This window comes from Pungitius pungitius, chromosome 8 (assembly GCF_949316345.1).
Source record: "Pungitius pungitius chromosome 8, fPunPun2.1, whole genome shotgun sequence".
Classification (NCBI taxonomy): Eukaryota; Metazoa; Chordata; class Actinopteri; order Perciformes; family Gasterosteidae; genus Pungitius; species Pungitius pungitius.
In genome coordinates, this window is record NC_084907.1 from 18,337,942 (window position 1) to 18,357,537 (window position 19,596).

Genomic DNA, 19,596 nt, shown 5'->3' on the forward strand with positions numbered 1-19,596 from the left:
CGTCAAGTCTTGTTCAAGTGACACGGAAGAGATTCTCAACCTGGGACCTGAATCCAAAGAAGGGATAGACAAATGAACCAGCTCACTGTGATACCATGAATCAAATGAAAAGTTAGGTTCAGGTCCAGTTGTCTCCTCTTCCACAAGGTCATGACTCCCTCTGGCTGTTTTTACCACTTGTAGTTTATTATTATAGCAATTGTTCCATCAATGTTTTATTCTGTATTTAGACCCTCGAGCTGTGAATGGTTCTGCTATTCAGATGTCATATTTTACAAAACCTGATATACCAATGTGTTGATGTTCTCGTCCTACAGTCATGTTCTTTTGTTGTTTTTAGGAGGGGAACCTTACTGTTGAATAACAGCTTTGCTCTAATAGCGGCTCTGCTGATGACCTTGGGAGAAAGGGCCAAATCTTTTGAGATGCTCATCATTGGTCGGCTCATAATCGGGGTCGATTCCGGTAAGTGTCGCATTAATTAACCCCACTGACCAGACAACGTGCAAAAGTCTGATTGCCTGAAACTATATGATGGTTATTAGTTCAGCAACAAAAATGTAACAAAATGGTCCATGCTGAATTTGTATTGAAATAACGACATTTTGTGACTCCATGTGTGCTTTTTTTAATGATAGAAAATAGGTAAGTGGACATAACTACACATGGCTGTGATGTTTTACAGTGCGGTTTGATCCGTGTTCTCTCCATAGTTTGCATGTCTCAGTGTCCTTGAACATGACACTGAAGTGCTTCACAGCGGCACACTGCTCCTTAATTACTAAGGAGGGGTAAAATGCAGAAAATAATTCCCCCCTGTGGGATTAATAAAGGATTATAAATAAAGTAATAATTAAAGGAGAACCACTGGCTTAATTGGATAAGAAATGAAAAAGAGACAAGCCCTAAAGATGGCTAGGGGCTTAAGGTGTAACCCCTCCCCAAAGAAAAATAAACGTCTACGGGAGTTTGCAGATATCAAGTGTGTTTTACTCGACAGACGTGAGTGCACTGATGATCAGTGATCTATCCGTAAGACTTTCATTTTTATATTTCCCTTCTGAGCGAAGGTCTCCAGTTATGGAGGAGGAGCTTAACACCAGTGCTCATCCATCCTTGTGATTGTGGGTTATGTGACCTGCAGAAACAAATTTCCAGGAGATCAAATTGTGGTTAACAAAACGTTTTCAGACTGCGTCTTGACGGCTTGCTGCTGCTAGAACATTATCATGTATAAGTAATATACATTCTGCCCGTCTGATAAGCTCTGGACTCTTGACTTGCCAAACAATTGCTACAGTACCTGCATGTTCAAGTAGGTCTACGGAACAATATCTAGTTCAGCACCAATGTTGGAAATGTGCTTTTGATTCCAGTGCATTGTCTAAAATGTTAAGTTCACGAAATTCATCTGTGCAAAATGCTGTCAGCTAGTGGTGAACTAAATTGACCATTAGTTAGTATTGTCTGTGCTTGTGCTTTTCCTCGGAAAGACAACATCGAATTCAAATATTTTCAAGTTAAATCAAGCACAGAGCGATTGCCCTCTGCTGGTGCTACGCTAACTATACGTAGATGCTCATTTTATTTTACCTTGCTGAGGGAAGTGGTACCACGAGAGTGAGTTATGTCAGCGGATTCCTTTTATTATTTGAATCGTTACGTATCACATCAAACGTAAACACGTTAAAAGTCTGTAGTTTTGTCCTTTCCTAGCATTTAGTATGTTGCTTTTTCGACAGGTATCGCTCTCAGCGCCCTGCCCATGTACCTGGGAGAAATTACTCCGAGACACATCCGGGGTTTCATTGGCCAGTTCAACGGCATCCTCATCTGCTTGGGAGTGTTCACGGGACAAGTGGTGGGGCTGCCCGAGCTGCTGGGACAGGTCAGTGCTTCTGAGAAGGTTGACTGTAGGAACATATGGGAGCATATGTGGCGTTACCTTTATGCCTGCATCACGACAGTTTGAAGGTTGGAGTTTAAAATTGAGCAACGACGTGATGTTTGTTTGGAACACAGAGGAAATTAGGGTGTTTTGGGCTTTAGTTTAATAAAGTGTAAGTTTGCTTCGGAGCCAGCATTTTACAGGTAGCATCTGATTTATATCTTATGGTATTTGTCACCCGGTTGTCAACCATTGTAGAGGCTGTTGGTAGCAATTTAAGATACGAATTCTAGTTACGATGCGACTTACTCCACCCCAACTTTCCCACACATCAACTGTGAATCAGGCATTCACTAACACAGTAACGCTAACAATATTTTTCATAAATCTACCTGTTCTCGCATGTCTTATTTTTTAGACACAGATTTACTTATTTTTTTATCATTAATACTTTCTTTTCTCTTAAAATGGATTTGATTTAGTTGTATCCCATTCCTCTCACACACAACAATCATACACCAGCCACTAACCAAAATGTAAACAAACCCTGGATCTCAACATATGCAACATATGCAACAGAAACCAGAAAAAAAGAGAGTTAAAATCTTCCACCCGCACAAAAACGTTCCCCCTCCAAATTTTAAATCAACACATAAAAGACGCACAACACCAGACAGCCCAAACCCCCACTTACCCAAGTCCCTGAAGACCCACATCTGTACCCCCTCAAGTCGCTAGCCAACAAATCCCACACCATCCACGACCATCCAAGAGATGGTTTTTAAGGAACCCCGCGAAGGAGCGGAGTCCCTGCAGCTCGTCACACCTTTAGGGGGAGCTACTGCACTACAGAAGACCCGTCCCCCCAACCACAGGAGCCACAAACACACCTGCCCCCTCTTTCCTTTCTAAAACAGCCCTAAACTACCGAATCCAACTATTATTTATTGAAGTTAATAAGGACGATGTACCAACTTTGAAACCCTCATGGACTCCTGGGCACCACAGGGATGCATGGCCTGCAGTTACACCGACCCCACACACATACTGAAGCTTCTGCCGCCGCCGTCAACCCGAAACAAAACCAAAAAACGGACCCCACAAGAATCATCAAAGGACAGAGCGGAAATGTGCCAACTGCATTCTTCTAACCTTTTTTCCCCGATTCCCACTGTTTTACACAACAAACGAAACAAACTCCCCATTCTACTTTCACTTTCACAGTAAGCACATGAAAATCAACAGATCTGGAATCTTACACTGAGGACTTTGCCAAAACAAACCAAGGACATTGATCAGATTCCACACAACAGACCTCTGATTAGACCTATTGACCTCCACGTCGGATCAATGCTAACCGGAATATATCACAACTGTGAATCCCTTCCCTTCCCAAGCCCACACACGATGCATTGTGAATTAAACATGAGAATCAAACAACTTGCTTTAGAGTCTTCAATATTCTGCAACACTTAATATTGTTTTTCTTAAACAACCTAAACCAGTCACACCGTGACTGAAGCAATGACGGTGGCAAGGTGTCTATATTTGATAATACGACTTTGTGACAACCTCTGTGTGATTCACCGGTTTTTGCTCTCGCTGCAGTTATTTGTTAGAGCAACACCTGAGGTTGTCGGAGGGTTATTTAAGACTGGAAGCAGCTGGCAGCTTCCTCTCGTGTGGCTGCTGCTGCTCAAGGTCTCTCCTCACTTCTCATTTCAGGCCAATTCATGACCTCTTTCTTTCTAACCTCTGCAAAGGTAAGACATCGTGGCAGAACTACATGTACACTTACTAAAGACAACGTTGTTTCGTTGTATGAGTGCGTCCGCACTTTACCATAAGTTGGCTAATAACTGCTATATAATAACTGCTAACTGCAGTCAAAATCACACCAACAACTGTAACTCATGATTGCATTTAAATTCATGACATTTAATCCCCTACTTATTCACTGCTGTATCTGGTAGTATGGTATAAGTATGTGTATCTTCACTTTCAAGTATAGTTAAGGAAAACAATATTGTTCGGACTGTTGGACTGCATTATGGAAGACTTTGACCAAAATGCACTCTAGTTTCCTCCTTTCGTATTGTTCTGACATTTAGACATTAGGCATGACATCCAAGCATTTTCCAAGCAGATACTCAAGTATTGGTTTGTCCAATCCATCATTTCAACCCCCAGACCACCTTCATAAATACCAAAAACCACCGCCATGTATTTGTGTGACGACCCGCTATCGCACCCTTCCACAGACATAGCAGTCACCTTTGATGTCATGTGATAACAGCGCTACTGTCTTTGCTATAGCCTTTGATTATGAGACTCCTTCCTCTCGGTGGGCCTGGTCTTGGACGTCACTTTGTGTTCCAAAATGTTGATAAGCTTTGAAAAATTATAATTACACTAAACGGCATGGTGGGCCGCTGACCTTTTTCCCCACTAAGGACACGTGCTTATTCCATTACAGAAAGAACAGGTCTATGTCAGGGAGCTCCCACGAGACGTCATTAGCATGCCTCAAATGCAGCTTACATTAGGTAGGTCAAGCTCAGAGGTTATACTTCATGTATATATCCCCCATCAGACGTGGCTTTGGGTTCAGAGGGTTGTGTAAAAGAGCAAAAATAAATTGTTTTATGTTGGGATGGCCCCTCTAATGCAATTTATTTAATATTATTGTCAAACCGGTTATTCTAAATGATCTTAATATTATATCTTTGTATATATGTGTGCATTTAACCGTACATTTCACACTCAAGAATTTGCATTTGCATATGAATTAGTTTGCATATGGATAAAGGGTGAGCCGCTAGATCGGTTTATGCCTTTCTGAAAGAGGAACCTGCAACCTGTTACCTTTCGAAATCTGTGTCACTCATACGTGCAGCGGCCATTGAATGCGCCTCACAAGCAATTTCAGAGGCTTCTGCACAAGTTTTAGAGGTTAGGGGGGCTTTTTCTAGGTAATGTCACTCAAATGCAAATTCAAGTTTTTATTTTTGATTTTTTTGTCCTATTTATTTATTCACCATTACAGAGTAGTTCCAGAGTTATCACACTTTTTATAATGCTATGCCATTTTTGGGGCAGACGCCAAGCTAATAATGGGTTCTTTCAAAATGGTCATTAAAGCCAGACTAATCTAATGATTTTCCTTTTTTTAAAATTTCACCTTAGTTTTAATTAACCTCTGGACAACACCACAAAGAATGAAACAATATTGTATTTTATTGGGTACTTGCCAAAAAAAAAGACGATCAATGTATGCATATATCCATTTTAAATCCCCTTTATTTCTCTGCCTTGTAGATTTATTGAGACCAATTCTTGCTATTTATTCCCTCAAAGAAGCATTACAAAACATTTTAATTTCTTCAAACCCCATTTTATAAGCGAAACTGATCAGAAAAGATTGAGGTTGTAAGCACCACCACCCCAACGCTGTGGCCAGTTAACAGCGCAGCTTGATGAATTTAAACACTTCCAAAGATCAATTCCCCAAAATACAATGATCGCTGCTTCCAGCAATATTATATTTTTAAAGGCTGAGATTCAGGCAACTTGAGGTCTGTGTTGCGTTGTGTTCATACTTCATACTGCCAACATGCAATAACTTCAGGACCCCGTTCCTCGTAATTCATTCAAATATTTGTTCTGAGCAGTCTCAATTATCACCTGTAAATTGGCCTGGAAATTAATAGTAATTAACACTGACCCAGCACAGATCATCACATCACCGATGTGGATCACTAGACATTTCCACTACCTCTATCTGAAGTAATCTGTTCACACTAACCTCCCCAACGGCTTTGTGGTTGTTTTCCTGCAACATCAATCATATGAGGGGCACATTGTTCTCTTTCTTTCTTCTCGACTTGAAGCAAAAAAAAAAAATGAAAATGTTTCATCCTCTGCTGTGGTTCAATCACAGGGTGACAGTTCACACCCTGCAGCCTACGCATTCTCAGGAGAGATCATTGAAAGGGAAAATGGATGAACCATTTAACTTCTGCTTCACTGTAAACAACTATCACAATAACTATCACTGCAGGTTATCATTGGACACCATTAGGTGTGCACTTAGTTTCAGTCACGTCAATGTTTGATTCTGGATGCCCTAGCTCTCGTCAACAGTCTTTATAGAATCTACATTTGAGTTAATGTTCAAGTGTTGATTTCAATTTTTTTTTTTTAACAAACTTGCCACAGTAGCCTTGGAGAAATCTACTTAAAAGCCCACGATCATTTCCAGCCTGGATACAATGACCCACAGCTCATTGCAGCATGCAAAAAAGTACTTTGCTTAGATAGGGTCAATATGCAGAAGAACACTGGTCAAAAGGTCAGATCAACCCAGATCATAAATTGTTAAAATATACTGGATACGTGCATATTTCTACACAATAGTACAAAATGAAAAATCTCTACCTAAGACCAATATCACTTTTCCTTCCCTGATACATTTCAGAAAGCTAAAGAGGCAATGTACAGAGTACTCTAATAATACTCTTTTAATGGTCTAATGGCGCCAGTGTGCGCTTGGGTCCGTTTTTTAATAATAAATTGTACATTGCATATTTTTTATAACTTTAATAACCTTTAATGTTAACAAGCTGATAAGTACTGTCTTCTTTTGATCCTTCGCTCCTCCACTTGATATTTATCAAAACATGTTTTGTTCGGCATGTTCAAGGGTAAAATTGAAGTGTTTACACTTTATTACTGGTATATTTTATAGAACTGGGACTTACAAAGAGACTTGAACACAAACATTATATAGCACAGGTATTACGTTTAAGCTTTGGCCCCGCTAGAATGCAATGTTTATGGGTAAAGGTTTTATCTGCATTAAACCACTGGCTAGCTTAAAACCAGGAAAAGAACAAATAGCTGTCTCTTAATTTTTTTTTTATATCTCTGGTGTATATTTGTGTCCTTTATTTTGGTTACAGATGGTCTAGATTGATTGAGAAACTCCATTTAGTAATATATTCATTCCACAGAGTGGATGTGGGTAATTGTGACGAAACTATAATGTGTGAGTGCTATCGTTGCTCCTGCTTTGATTATAGCACTTGAGGTTTTTTAGTCTCTCAGGAGAAACCATTGCAAAACAATGCAAGTGATTGTTGCGGTGCTCCTTCACTTTAGTGAGTCGTACAAACTGTCTATAATGGGTCTTCTGCAGATTTCCATTTATTGAGAAACTTGGGCACTGATGGCAGTGCGGCCTTTTGGAAATGTAACCGTGACATCTGGGTAACCTATGTAAATTCAACTAAATATAAATTCACTCTTATCTCCTTATATGAGGTCATAGTAACTGGTGCGAACAGATCACACAGCCAAGAGAGATGTATTATTTAGTAAGAGATACTGTTGGAAAGTTAGCTTAACAATTTCAATGCCCTGACTATACGTAAAGCCCTCTGAGGCAAATTTGAATTTGAGATTTTGACCTTTACAATCTCCATTGCCATTTGGGGTGTGTAACAAGAGGTAGCTCTGTACACATACTTATGTGCGCTGTGACTAGGGTGCTATGGAGTTCAATTGTATTGGAAATTATGTGCAATGTGAAAGCTGTCAGTGACGGATCCGAAAACTTAGCATTATCCCGCTAATTATATGAGACACGTCACATTATACACTGACTCCTTTCACTAAGGCTCTTTCCAATAGTAAAATTTCACCTTATTCAATCATAAAGCCATGACTAACACCAAGCCACCTACACTTTGGACAGATAAAGTTACATACTAGCTGATAAACATATTGAAGTATTCCACTGCTTAAAAGCCATATATTTCCCTCAGTAGATGGTGGAGACCAAATACAGAGAAAAAAGGTTTTCCCAACATGTTTCAGAAGACAACTCTGTAGAATTTTTTTTTTATTTGTCTGTGGACTGCAGACTATTGACTATATTATTTAAACTTCAATTTTTAAAAGTTTGACTGAAATTGTTTCAGTCACGATCGGACGGACATTATACTTGATGCGCAAGTGTTGGCGACGAGTTAATTTACAGCTCTGGCTGACAACATGGGTCGTTAAATAGATGATAATTATATTTTTTGAAAAGTTTTACAGTCCGATTAAATTTTTTTGTACCCCTATTATAAAGGTTATAAGCAACTTAATCCCCAAAAGAGGTTTTATGAGTTGAGAGCTGACATTTTCTCTCCAAATGGCATCTCTCTGCATAATGGTCTCCCTCACTTCTGCTGGGGTGCGATCACAAAGCGTGCTAAATAGTGCGGTATCTTTGGTCATCTTTCCACAGTTCAATGCCTTTTAGGAGGTGCAGTCATGGAATCTCTGTTTTTGTAACGTAGAAGTAAGCGATCCTTCACACTCTTAGTTTTAAGCCCACAAGGGTTACAACTTCACTGTGTGAGAGATGTTTAATACTATATAGATTGCATTCACAAAATACATTGTACTGTGTAGAATATATCATTACAAACTACAAAACCTTTGAGTGAAAATCGGGGTATGACTATTGCCCTGGAATGATACCGTAGCTGCAGAAAAATTCTTGTCCAAAAAGCTTTCATAAATCTAGCAGACTTTGATCGATATTTAGCCTCTGAGGCATTTTGTGAAGAAATCCTCTTTTAATGGAACTGAGACAACAGCTAGATGACTAACAGTTTGCCTACTATTGCACTTGTGTTTGGCAATTTTCTGCATTACTTTATTGCTTTGTATCCATATTGTCTTTTCAATCCATAACGACACGGTTGTAAAACAAACAAAAAACGAATGCTCTTGCATGGGCCTCAAAATCAGCTGAACATTTTGTACTTCATCTGCTACCTACTAGTGACCTTTTAAAACGGCTAACTAAATTCATGAGGTGATTGTCTATTAAGGCACTCAAAAAGAGCCCCCTGTTGTAAACATACTATGAATCAAGCGTTAAATAGATCAACTACGACACATAGTTTGCAATTTGTCCTGCACTACCTGCAGGGTTTATACATGAGGGCAAGATGTGCATCCTCTTATCCTTTGTAGTGTCCGTTTTGCCTTTGTACATCATTACCCATGACTGCAACTTGAATGTTGTTTTTTGAATGTTATGTTTTGGCTGCAGGAAACCAGATGGAGCTACCTGTTTGCCTTCCTGGCGTTTCCAGCAATGCTGCAGCTGTGTGTGCTGCCCTTCTTCCCCGAGAGTCCTCGTTACCTGTTGATGGAGAGGAAGGATGAGGCCGCAGCGGAAAAAGGTATTGTACGCACACGAGAGCAAACCCTCTCACTCAAGAGCATGTGTATGATGAACACAGGCTGAAACCGTGGACCTTCATGTGTCTCAGATATATTTGTTTTGCTGGTCTTTATACCAATCACATCCACACCCTTCTGGAGCGTAGAAAAAAATCTATTCTATTGCGTGAGTGTCAAGGAACAAATACTAGGGTTGGACGGCTGTATACAGTATATCACGTTTGTGATATCTGTTATCACAAACATGCGTAAAACACACCAAAACTGTAGGAAAATGCTTGTTATACAAACAATACCATAGAATAAAAATAATCCTTTAAAATATATACTTTTTTAAGTCAAATGTTGTAGAACACACATTTGTCCTTCGCTGCTGAGTAATGTCCCTGAGCCAAGTCAGAGCCCTCGTTGTGGCTGCTTGTGTTGGAGTGCAAACCAGCAGAGGGCTCGTGCTAAAAGGGCTGAGCGGCATCCTCTGGAGGCTGCAGCACACACTGGCAGTGCAGCCAGGCACTGCAAGAGAGACGGTGTGAAATGTGCAGAGACGTTTAGACGCCAAGATGACCCGTCCACGCTACTGTACTGAGTACGAGTACTGCTGATTTCTCCTCCGCTGGTCCGCTCCACAGTGAAGGAGCAATCAGCAGGACTCGTCTCCTTGAAGCGATAGAGGTTTTCCTTAAAACAATTTAATGTCCTGGAAGCATATGCAGAATGATTCAGATGTGCGCTCGCTCAAATTTCGACTGATCGAAATCCTCTTCAACAACTTTATGGGAGTGTTATAGGGTGATCTTCAGTAATGCTAAAATGCTGTGACGAGAAGAAACCGCATGGGGTAGAGGCACAGCTCAAACTGCATAAGTTAACAAAGCAAATGAAATAATGTGCCGTCAGATATTACTTTGATGGTCTTTTCCTGTGGGTTGGTTTGAACTCCTTGATGTTTAAGCCCATACTAAATATACTGCTGAAAGAAAAAGGAACACTTCAGAAACATATCAGATCTCAATGTGAGATAAAATGATGTTGGATGTCTATATTGATATGGGCCTTTTAATATCTTAGGAACCAAAGGATGTCACATCTTTTGATGGAAATAAGTTTCAACCTACAAAGGGATTCATTTCAACCTGGGCATAAAAGTGAAGAAAATAACGTCTTAGGCTAATCCATTTTCCAAAATTCAATTTCTGCAACTCAAAATCTAATACATGTTATACCCCTCAATTTTGAGTAGTGTAAAATAGGGCTCTTTGAAGGTTTTACTCTGTGGTTTTTTTCTACAAAACAAGCTGTCTTTAGTGGGACCAACTAGCAGTGCATGTATTATGACTTTCAGTTACAATTATTTCACTGTGCTCACAGATAAGAAAGTTTTGAAAATTCTAATTGCATGTGTGAAATGATTTAGGTACATGCTTGAAAATGTCATTATGCATATAAATTTGACTTGATGAATTGGTGCAATATAAGAAAAACATTGAATAAAATCAGATGAAGCAAAATAAGATAAAAATATAAAAGCAGAACTGCGGTGGTTTGAACCCTTTGATGTCTTGTCCATTCATCATAGATGGGTTGCTTGTGCTCTTTGTAAAGTGGAACATCCACTTTGGTGTTCTGGATAATCCATGAAAAAATCCTGACATACATTCGATCATTTCATTTTATTCCGCAGTATTGACCGTTTTAAAGCGGAATTGGACAGTTTTGGTTCTCATTTCTCATTAATTAAAATGTATGTGACTTAAAAATACACCACGCCAACCAGAATTCTGTGGAGCAGGCTGCGGTTTGTCGGGTCTTCTTGCCCCTCTGTGGTCCCTGTTCACACTCCCACATACCAACGACCTGCTTTCAGTCACTTCATGTCCTTTCTGGGTCATGTCCTTAGCCTGTTCCCACCTTGAATACCCATAATCCCAGGGGTTCCCACGGATGAAGGGTAGTTCCTCACTTTTCCATCTAGTCCATCACGTTCAAGTAGCCAGACAACCTTCAACTTGTCAGTCTGCAAATGATTGCCAGAAACCCGGTCAGCTCCGCACTCACAAATATATAAAGTGTGTATATTTCTCTTGTTTTCTCGCTTTTGAGTGAGTGATGTGTATCTTGAGCTTAGGCCTGACATCAAGTTACTGCATTAACTTGTTGCACAAGTACGGTCGAGGGTTTTGATGAAAGTTAATGTTTTCCTTAAGAAGTTCCTAATAATTTAATATTTTGGATATTTGATTCTAATGAATAAAACATTGTATGCATTTGATTAGGGACAATATATTAAAGTATTCACTACTTTAAATCACTGTGATTAAGATGGCTGATCTGCATGGCAGTAAAATATAATATTATGTTTATGAATAATGTATCGCAGAGAAAGTATTTTAATTTTTAATTGAATGTTGAGTCCACTATGTATCCCAAAACTATGTCACAATAATGTTTGATAAAAAGTTTAATTTTTAAAAACCTACTTAAATGCTTGCAAGCGTATTGATAAAACATGTATTTACTTGCCAACGCGTACCACCGGGAGAAGTCACATTCCCCACTAAATACTTTTGATATGCACACCAATCACATCTAGGGAAGCTGCAATTTCCTTTTTAAATAAATGAGATAAATACAATTCCAAGTAATGCTTTTTCAACCCTGACCTTGGAGGTGATTATCATTGAGAGTGCTTTACCCAATACTGACTTTATGGAGGCCGTGTGTGTGTATCTATGTCTTTTAGCCTTCCAGAGGTTTCTGGGGAAGAAAGACGTATCCCAGGAGCTGGAGGAGGTCCACGCAGAGGCTCGGACTCAACAGACCGCCTCAATTATACAGCTGCTGAGGAACCCAGCTGTTCGCTGGCAGCTCATCACCATCATCATCACCATGGCCTGCTATCAACTCTGTGGCCTCAATGCTGTAAGATGTAACTCTCATTTCAGTTTTCTCATATTATCATATGAATATTGTTTATACTACCCCGGGGTGCATTTAAGATTTTAATTCATTATACCGTAAACCGTTGCAGGCAGACATTATTTCTCAAGTATCAGCGGGTCAGGTGTGCCAGTGCAATGCAGTACCCCCTGAGTCTGCACAGGTGTGATCTCACATTTGTTGTCTCTTTTAGGAACATGTTCTTATTTTATAGGCAAAGGTTAAATTTTAAAATCACATTTTCTTTCTATTTTAGTGATAAAAGTGTAAAACTATTCATTATAAAATAGGAGGTATTATTAAGCCAGTTATTTTCCCCTGTTATGATAGAGCAGATGGAATCAATATTATATAGAATGACTCTCATAAAGAGTAGTAGTTGTGCACAATTTTTCACTATAACTTTTTCATATTTTTGATGGATGGACCTCTCAGTAATACTTATCGCACAAAGCAAGAAATTGCACGCTCATCTGAATTATCATAGATATGATCATGAGTCGAATTCTCATACATATTTGTACCGCGAAGACAGGAATTTAATATAAATCACTGGAGCTTTTTATTTTGATTTACCATCCCCATCAGAGCTGTCAAAGGACTCAAGTAAATATCTTAGTCTGAGACTGACTCGGGGATGTTACAGAGGCTTATTATGATGTGATGAAAATAATCGCTTCAGAAGCTGACAGCGGAGTGTGAGTCCTGCAAACACTGAGAGCATCAATCAGTGTGAGGGCCTATATATACATACGTTATGTGTATTATCTTTTGTAGATTTGGTACTACACCAGTGGGATCCTTCGGGGGGCAGGCTTTGCAGAGAACCTTCTCCCCTATATTTCGCTGAGCACTGGGGGCATAGAAACATTGGCTGCCATCATCTCTGTAAGTATTTCTACTTTATTTTACGTGTCTGATTCTTTCCATCAGCTTGCCCTTGATATGAAAATCCCAAGATAAAATACCCTGTTAATGTGGTGGCTCTAGTTTATAAACATTATCTCCCATGGTCAATACAGTACATTTTTGCTAATCTCAATCCAAATGTATTCCCTCATCAAACTGTATTATTCTGCAACCCAAATGTTAGTTCCTCAGCCATAATTCCAACAAAAGCTGTGTTATCCTAAATTGATGCGGAGGAACTACTGCAAAGCTGCTCAAAAGACTTTTGAGATCAAAGAGCACTGCTGGCAGGAGATACGTTGCTAAGCCTAAGTGGTGATTTGTTTTTAGTACACAGGCATTGTACACACCCTGAAATACTCCATTTACCTGGGTTTACTGTGTGCACTTATTGTAACCCCAAACCACAATCAAAATATTCTGGATGTAACCAGCAGAAGCTGACATGCCGTCCCTAACACATCAATAAAACGATAACAGGCACTTTTCCCACAGCATCGCAGTTTGAAGCATACTGCCACTAACCGAGGGCCGTGTTGACCTGTCGGCACTTTTCACTATTCTCGTCCTTTTATGCTGCTCAACTTATTTCATTCAACGCATGAATGAAAAATGCCATCAAGGTCTGTCTATGCACCATGATCCCAGAAATTGATATTAATAATAGAACGGAATATCTGATAGACATAAATGGGTGCATGCAGGCAATGGCTCGTCCTCGGACCAGCACAAACTCATGTGTTATCTCCTCCACACATATATATATATATATATATATATATGGATTTTGGTACCTCTTACTTCATTAGCCAATGTCATGGTGTGCACATGTCTTTAATTGAGAAAAATCCCTGTAACGGCAAATATATTTTGATGAAAATAAGTGTATTAGCCATGTCCCTCTTTATTAATGGATAAGCTCCGGCAACACTGACCACAGATCAGTGGGTGTAGAAAGTACACAGGACGGGTGAGTCAGTGCAGCCTTTTCATTGAATTGTAATTGAAATATTGTTATTTAGTAATGCAAACAATTGTGTACAGAGGAAGCCCGATCTTAAAATGTAGGATTTACAATTGTGTAAACGAGGGGGGGGGTCATGGATGTGGGCTTGGTTCCATAGTGATTGAGATTCATTTTTTGCTCTCATGTCTGTGCATTGATGGAATAATATTGCAAAACTGTAACGCCGTTTACAAGTCGAGCATCTTTACCACACGTTCAAGTTGCAGTCTGAAGGGAAATTGTATCAGCTTGTGTTCCTTTGCATGAGTTCACATTTTACCACTGGCCTTTTGGCAAGTTGAGGCCGCAAAACAAACAATTGCCATCATATTGTTCAAAAACGGACCTTATGAAATATTCACTTTTAAATGAATGCTTCATTTTAATTCTGATGGCCTGACCTATTCTGCATGTGGCTTTGTTTTTGTTTTTTCAAGCTGCTCTAATATGATTGTTTGCAAATAGCATTTTGTGCAGGCAGGAACTCGACCCCTGAGGTCTTAAGCTATGCTGGGACATCAGTGGATGGAATGTAAACAACAAGGGTAGTCTAGATGGTTTACACAGCAAACATACCTGTCTTCTCTTTCAATATCTTTGACCAATAATTTAATAAGTCTATTCATGGTCACCAGTGTGAAAAAAACAATCAAAGCGCCACAGTTGTTAAAGACAAAAATGGTACATTTTCATGCTGTAATAGTGAACACCCATCAACACATATTCAAACCTAGGAAAAAGTGTTATCATCAGCCTTCATATACACGGAGCAATGAATGACAAAATAATAAAAAAGATTCCCACAATAACACTTGTAGCTCATTTAATCTGTTATTTGTAAAAACAGACATTTCTACACACACTTGGGACAACTTCTGTCCCAACTGTAACATAAAAGATCATATTCACACACACACACACACACACACACACACACACACACACACACACACACACACACACACTGTAAATTGAAATACTCCACACCACACATACGTACCAAGTTTTCTTTTCCACCCTAGTTGTCGGGAGCCCCTCGGTGCCGACACACAAACCGTACAAATACCAACTACCTTTTCTCAACACTTTGGGGAAATCCCCCTGGAGTTTGATGGCAATGTGACTTTAATACTTTGAGGCAATGGAAGAAGACCAGCAGCTGTGGCAAAAGCTTTGCTTTTTGGCTCAGCTTGGGCTTGAGTAATGAATCTGGCCTCCTCGTCATGTCCCACATTGCATCTGTCTGGGAGAAGGGTTGAAAAAAAGCCTCTGGATTTGCTGCCACGTGCAGTATTCTATTGCATGAGTAAATCTCTATGTGTCCAACACGGTTGATTTTTACTGGCGGTTTGAAGGGTTAACCAAACAAACGCGATGTGCGACCGCTTGCTTAAGCCAAATATTGCTCTCCAATTACTTTTGGTTTTTGTTTCTTGAACTGCCATCCAAGAATATTACCATATGGTGCACACGGGATGATAAAGAAAGCTGAGAAAATGCTCCAAAATAGATGTAACGCCTTGATCACACCTCTTTGTGTGCTAATTGAGAAAAACCTGTTATGTTGTTACAAAAGTAAGTCTGTGGTAAGACAAAAAATTATTTTGATGAAAAAAGATGAAAAAATGTAACTCTATTAATCGTAAATTCAATAGTGAATTAAAAATGCGTGTATTGCACACTTTTATTTTAAAGTATGTACGTAAGTATGTTATCAGAACAATAATAGACACTCTCTGAGCAACAGCATGTTAACGGCTTGTACATCCGTTTTACTGTACCAGAGAAAACCTTATTCTTTCATCATGTAACGGCATAATGCGGTCCATGTTCAGCAGTAATGGTCCCTGTTAAAATGAGGTAAAGTGTGCTAGCGCAAAACAAAGTACACAGTTGAGATTTATTGTGCAGATATTGTAAAGATATGCATTTCCTTGACAGAATCTCAGTCAAAGATAGAAAAAAGAAAACACAAGCAGTTACACAATGACAAAATTTACTTTTAACGTCCACTTTTTACATTTTTTACATTCCTCTGTATTTTTCTTGCGTTTTGTATCGTTGACAGTTCTCCCGCATCGCCGCATCCAAAGTAGTCTGCCGAAGTTTGGCTCCACTCTTTGGATAGCCAGTTGGCTGCATCAATGCTGTGTAACGCCTTTTAAGTGCAGTGTTTCCTCTACCGGGCTCACACACACACACACACACACACACAGGTGAGCACGCTTTCACCAGCGGACAGAGAGCCAAACAATCCGACCCCCCCGTCCCCCGTCCCCCCCCTCAGTGTAAACGTAGGGAAAACACTGAAGTGATACTTCAGGCCCGTATACGCCAGTGATACGATCATTCCAATTTGCAGCTAGAGATTTAAAATAAAAATGTCCCCAAACAGAGAGGCTAATGTGTGATAAAACCATTATTGGAGTTAATGGATTGGTACAGTAACGCATTAACATGCCCAGCCCTACTCAACATATTTGCGCTTTTTGTCTAAATTAAGATATTACAAAAAGATATTTCAGTCTAGACCAAAGTCTTTGATGGACATTGCCAATTATGTAATGTTGTTGTTTTTGTTTTTCTAGGGCTTAGTGATAGAACGGATTGGGAGGAAGCCGCTCCTCATCTTTGGTTTCGCTGCCATGGCCGTTTTCTTCAGCCTTCTCACAGTGTTCCTAAATTTCCAGGTAAACGGATTATTATTGTAATACTAAGGGAAAAATTGTCTTTCATGTGCTGCGGTCCGATTAGTCTGTAAATTAATTATAATCAGGGATCCAACTCTGAGGAAATTGGTTTATTATGCTTATGATTTCTCACACTTTCTACAAAAATAACTTGTCTTAACAAGCATTGATCAGTGGGTGGGAAAAAAGATATATGTTATTGCCAACATAATGATTATGCTCATTGCAATATCATTTCTCTCTCTCTCACTTATCCAGGACAGTGTGTCATGGATGCCCTACCTCAGTTACATCTGTATTCTGGCTGTGATTGCGTCCTTTTGCTCGGGACCAGGTAAAACCCACTGACTCACATACCTGATTGATACGTTTCTTTTTCTCTCTCTTGATTTATTTCATATTCTGCTCTACAATCCGTCGTAAGTGCACTACTTCTCTTGAGTAAATACCCCGTTGAATTTTAGATTGTTTCAATCAGGATTGTGTGTAATTCAGGGTAGTAGTCGTTGATTAAAATATGTGACAGACCCCAAACTGGCAAAGGGATAGAGATCTGTATTCTGTAGACTTTTGTTATGGTATTATTTATATATATATATGAGATTTTGAAGGTGAGGGTAATCGTTCTGAATAATATCTCCAGGCAGTGTTATTTCAAGAAAGTGCCTCGATGTATCGAGATGAGAACGGTGAAGTGGTATAAAATGTAGGGAAATGGAGGCTTATCACAACTATGCTAGAAAAAGCACACGTGATTTTCTTTCACTTCAAGAATGAGAAAAATAAATGCGCCACCAATGCCCCCCTCTAATGCCAGCCTTTAATTGCTCAGTCAGTGCCTTGCTCTGTGGAAATCATAGATTGTTTTATTCTTTAGTTCCACTTCGCAGTGATGATGTCATTGTAAGGCTATACTCATTGAAATAAAGGAAGCCATAGGACAACGTGCACATACTGGTGCTTTGAGCTTGGGTGGATACAATTCTCCTGTACTTTGCCATGGGCCTAATATATCAAAGTTTTATATGAAACTGGGTGTTTTTTTTACATAATGAATTGAAGGGCTTGAATTGATCAGCCTGCCCAGTTTCTTCTTTAAATCTTCTAGTCTGATTTACACGTTTGACTGAACCAACCAACCCATCAATTGCCAGGTTACTCCCCCTATGCATCTTGCAGGTCACAAATATACCTTCCATTTTGATAAACTATCAATTACAACATTTTGTTATAACAGAGTGCTTCTACTTCTATATTTCTATTTCGTTAAGTATCGCAGCTGTGGTTTGCTGGCTCTTGCTGTGGTCTGAGTACAGATTTATCCATTATGTACTAAATGAATATGGTTTTATCCTGTGAAACTTCATACTGCGATAAACTAGGTGTTCAGTCAAGGTAATTATCAGTTTTCCTGATAGCAGAAATGTCAAAATACAACAGATGTCTCCAATGTTCCTTTTTCCCCTCGGACACAATGAGGACATTTCAACTAGTTATGAACTAGTCTTAATACCGTCTATGTTACATTACATTACATGTCATTTAGCTGACGCTTTTATTCAAAGCGACTTACAATAAGTGCTTTTCAACCGTAGAGATAAAAACTCAGAAGAACAAGTAACAAGAAAGTACAATTTTCATCAAAAGAGCAGTGCCATTATAAGTACAATTTAAGTGCTACGATTTATTAGTGCTACACTATTATGTATCTTTATGACTTACATATATGTAACCAAGACCAACAGCAAGAAAATAATAAAAATCATTTCTTTTCTTAATGGTTGTCATCGGCGCCTCGTGTTGGATTGAGAAATCGGATGAACTTATTCAGGTTTGCGAGGAACCCTCTCATTAGCTGAGACACCAGTGGGGCCTCCAGCAGTGACCAGCATGGCTCAGATGGATCTGCAGTTAGAGCCCAGGGGAGAGAAGAGCTCTAAGCCAGCCAGCGGCGTCTTCTCTCCGGGCAGAAGAGCAGAAGTTCACCTCGCAGCTCCGCCGCTACCTGCAGCCACACTGCTGCAGAGAGGCTTCCTGGGAGGTACTTTGAAAACCAGAACCCAGACCAAGGCACGTAGAAGACTGTCAGACAGTGCTGCAGTAAAATGAGAGGCAATCCTTGGACATGAATGTAATGGTTCCATACGTAGTCATATGTTTTTTCTGGATGGGTGGCACACTGTTTTGTCTGCTCTTATCATGTGCACTGTCCTAGTCGTATGTGTACAGTTTTTTTTTTTTTGTAACTAAACGGCATATCAACATAACAAAAATGAAGTATGGAACAAGTACCTGCTAAAAATCCTCCGGCATAACACCCTGTCTTCCGGGTGGAAGCAAAGTGGCAAGCTGCAGTTTGCAAATGAGCTGTTTTTGACACTTTTAATTGGCGCCGACAGGTGCTGAATCACCAGTTGAGAATCGTTTAGTAAAGCTCTCACAGGTCGACAGATTTTGAAATGGTTGGAGTCAGATGATTGACACGTGGACCTGTTCTCTGCTGCGGCAAATCACTTTTCCTGCCGAGCAGCTCAGCCAGTAATGAATACATGGTGCAGATACATATGTCTATTTAATGGTAATTGGGCCCCTTCACTGCTGGAGGCTGTAACTTTGAGTCCCTGAAGTTAACCGTTTGTTTGCCTTGCACCAAAAAATGGTATGGAAACACAACTTTGATATTTATATATTTTGACATGAACAATAATGTGATTTCCAATGCTCTTGAACAGTGTTGTTCAAACAATAATAATTTACTGTCGGTTTTGATTATTAAAACATTTAGCCTTTTAAAAGTTATTATTTTTAAGAAAAAAAAACTCAATTCTAACTCCTTTGGAAGACACTAGCTTTTGACTAGCAGGCTGACACCGTCATCCCATTATCTCAATTCTTGAGACTACTGTCGAGTGTGTCAGATT

The 19,596-nt window shown here is 39.5% G+C and overlaps 1 protein-coding gene across 11 annotated transcripts in view; it reads left to right on the top strand.

Annotated features, from left to right (window-relative positions):
* Positions 1-19,596, top strand: part of slc2a9l2 (solute carrier family 2 member 9, like 2) — a 56,507-nt gene that overhangs the window by 7,360 nt on the left and 29,551 nt on the right. For all 11 annotated transcript variants that reach the window (XM_062563835.1, XM_037491252.2, XM_062563839.1 and 8 more), the window contains 7 exons: positions 341-465; positions 1,743-1,888; positions 9,000-9,132; positions 11,874-12,052; positions 12,848-12,958; positions 16,574-16,675; positions 16,934-17,009. In XM_062563835.1, the coding sequence (XP_062419819.1) occupies positions 341-465; positions 1,743-1,888; positions 9,000-9,132; positions 11,874-12,052; positions 12,848-12,958; positions 16,574-16,675; positions 16,934-17,009 (872 nt within the window). The remainder of the gene's footprint in view (positions 1-340; positions 466-1,742; positions 1,889-8,999; positions 9,133-11,873; positions 12,053-12,847; positions 12,959-16,573; positions 16,676-16,933; positions 17,010-19,596) is intronic.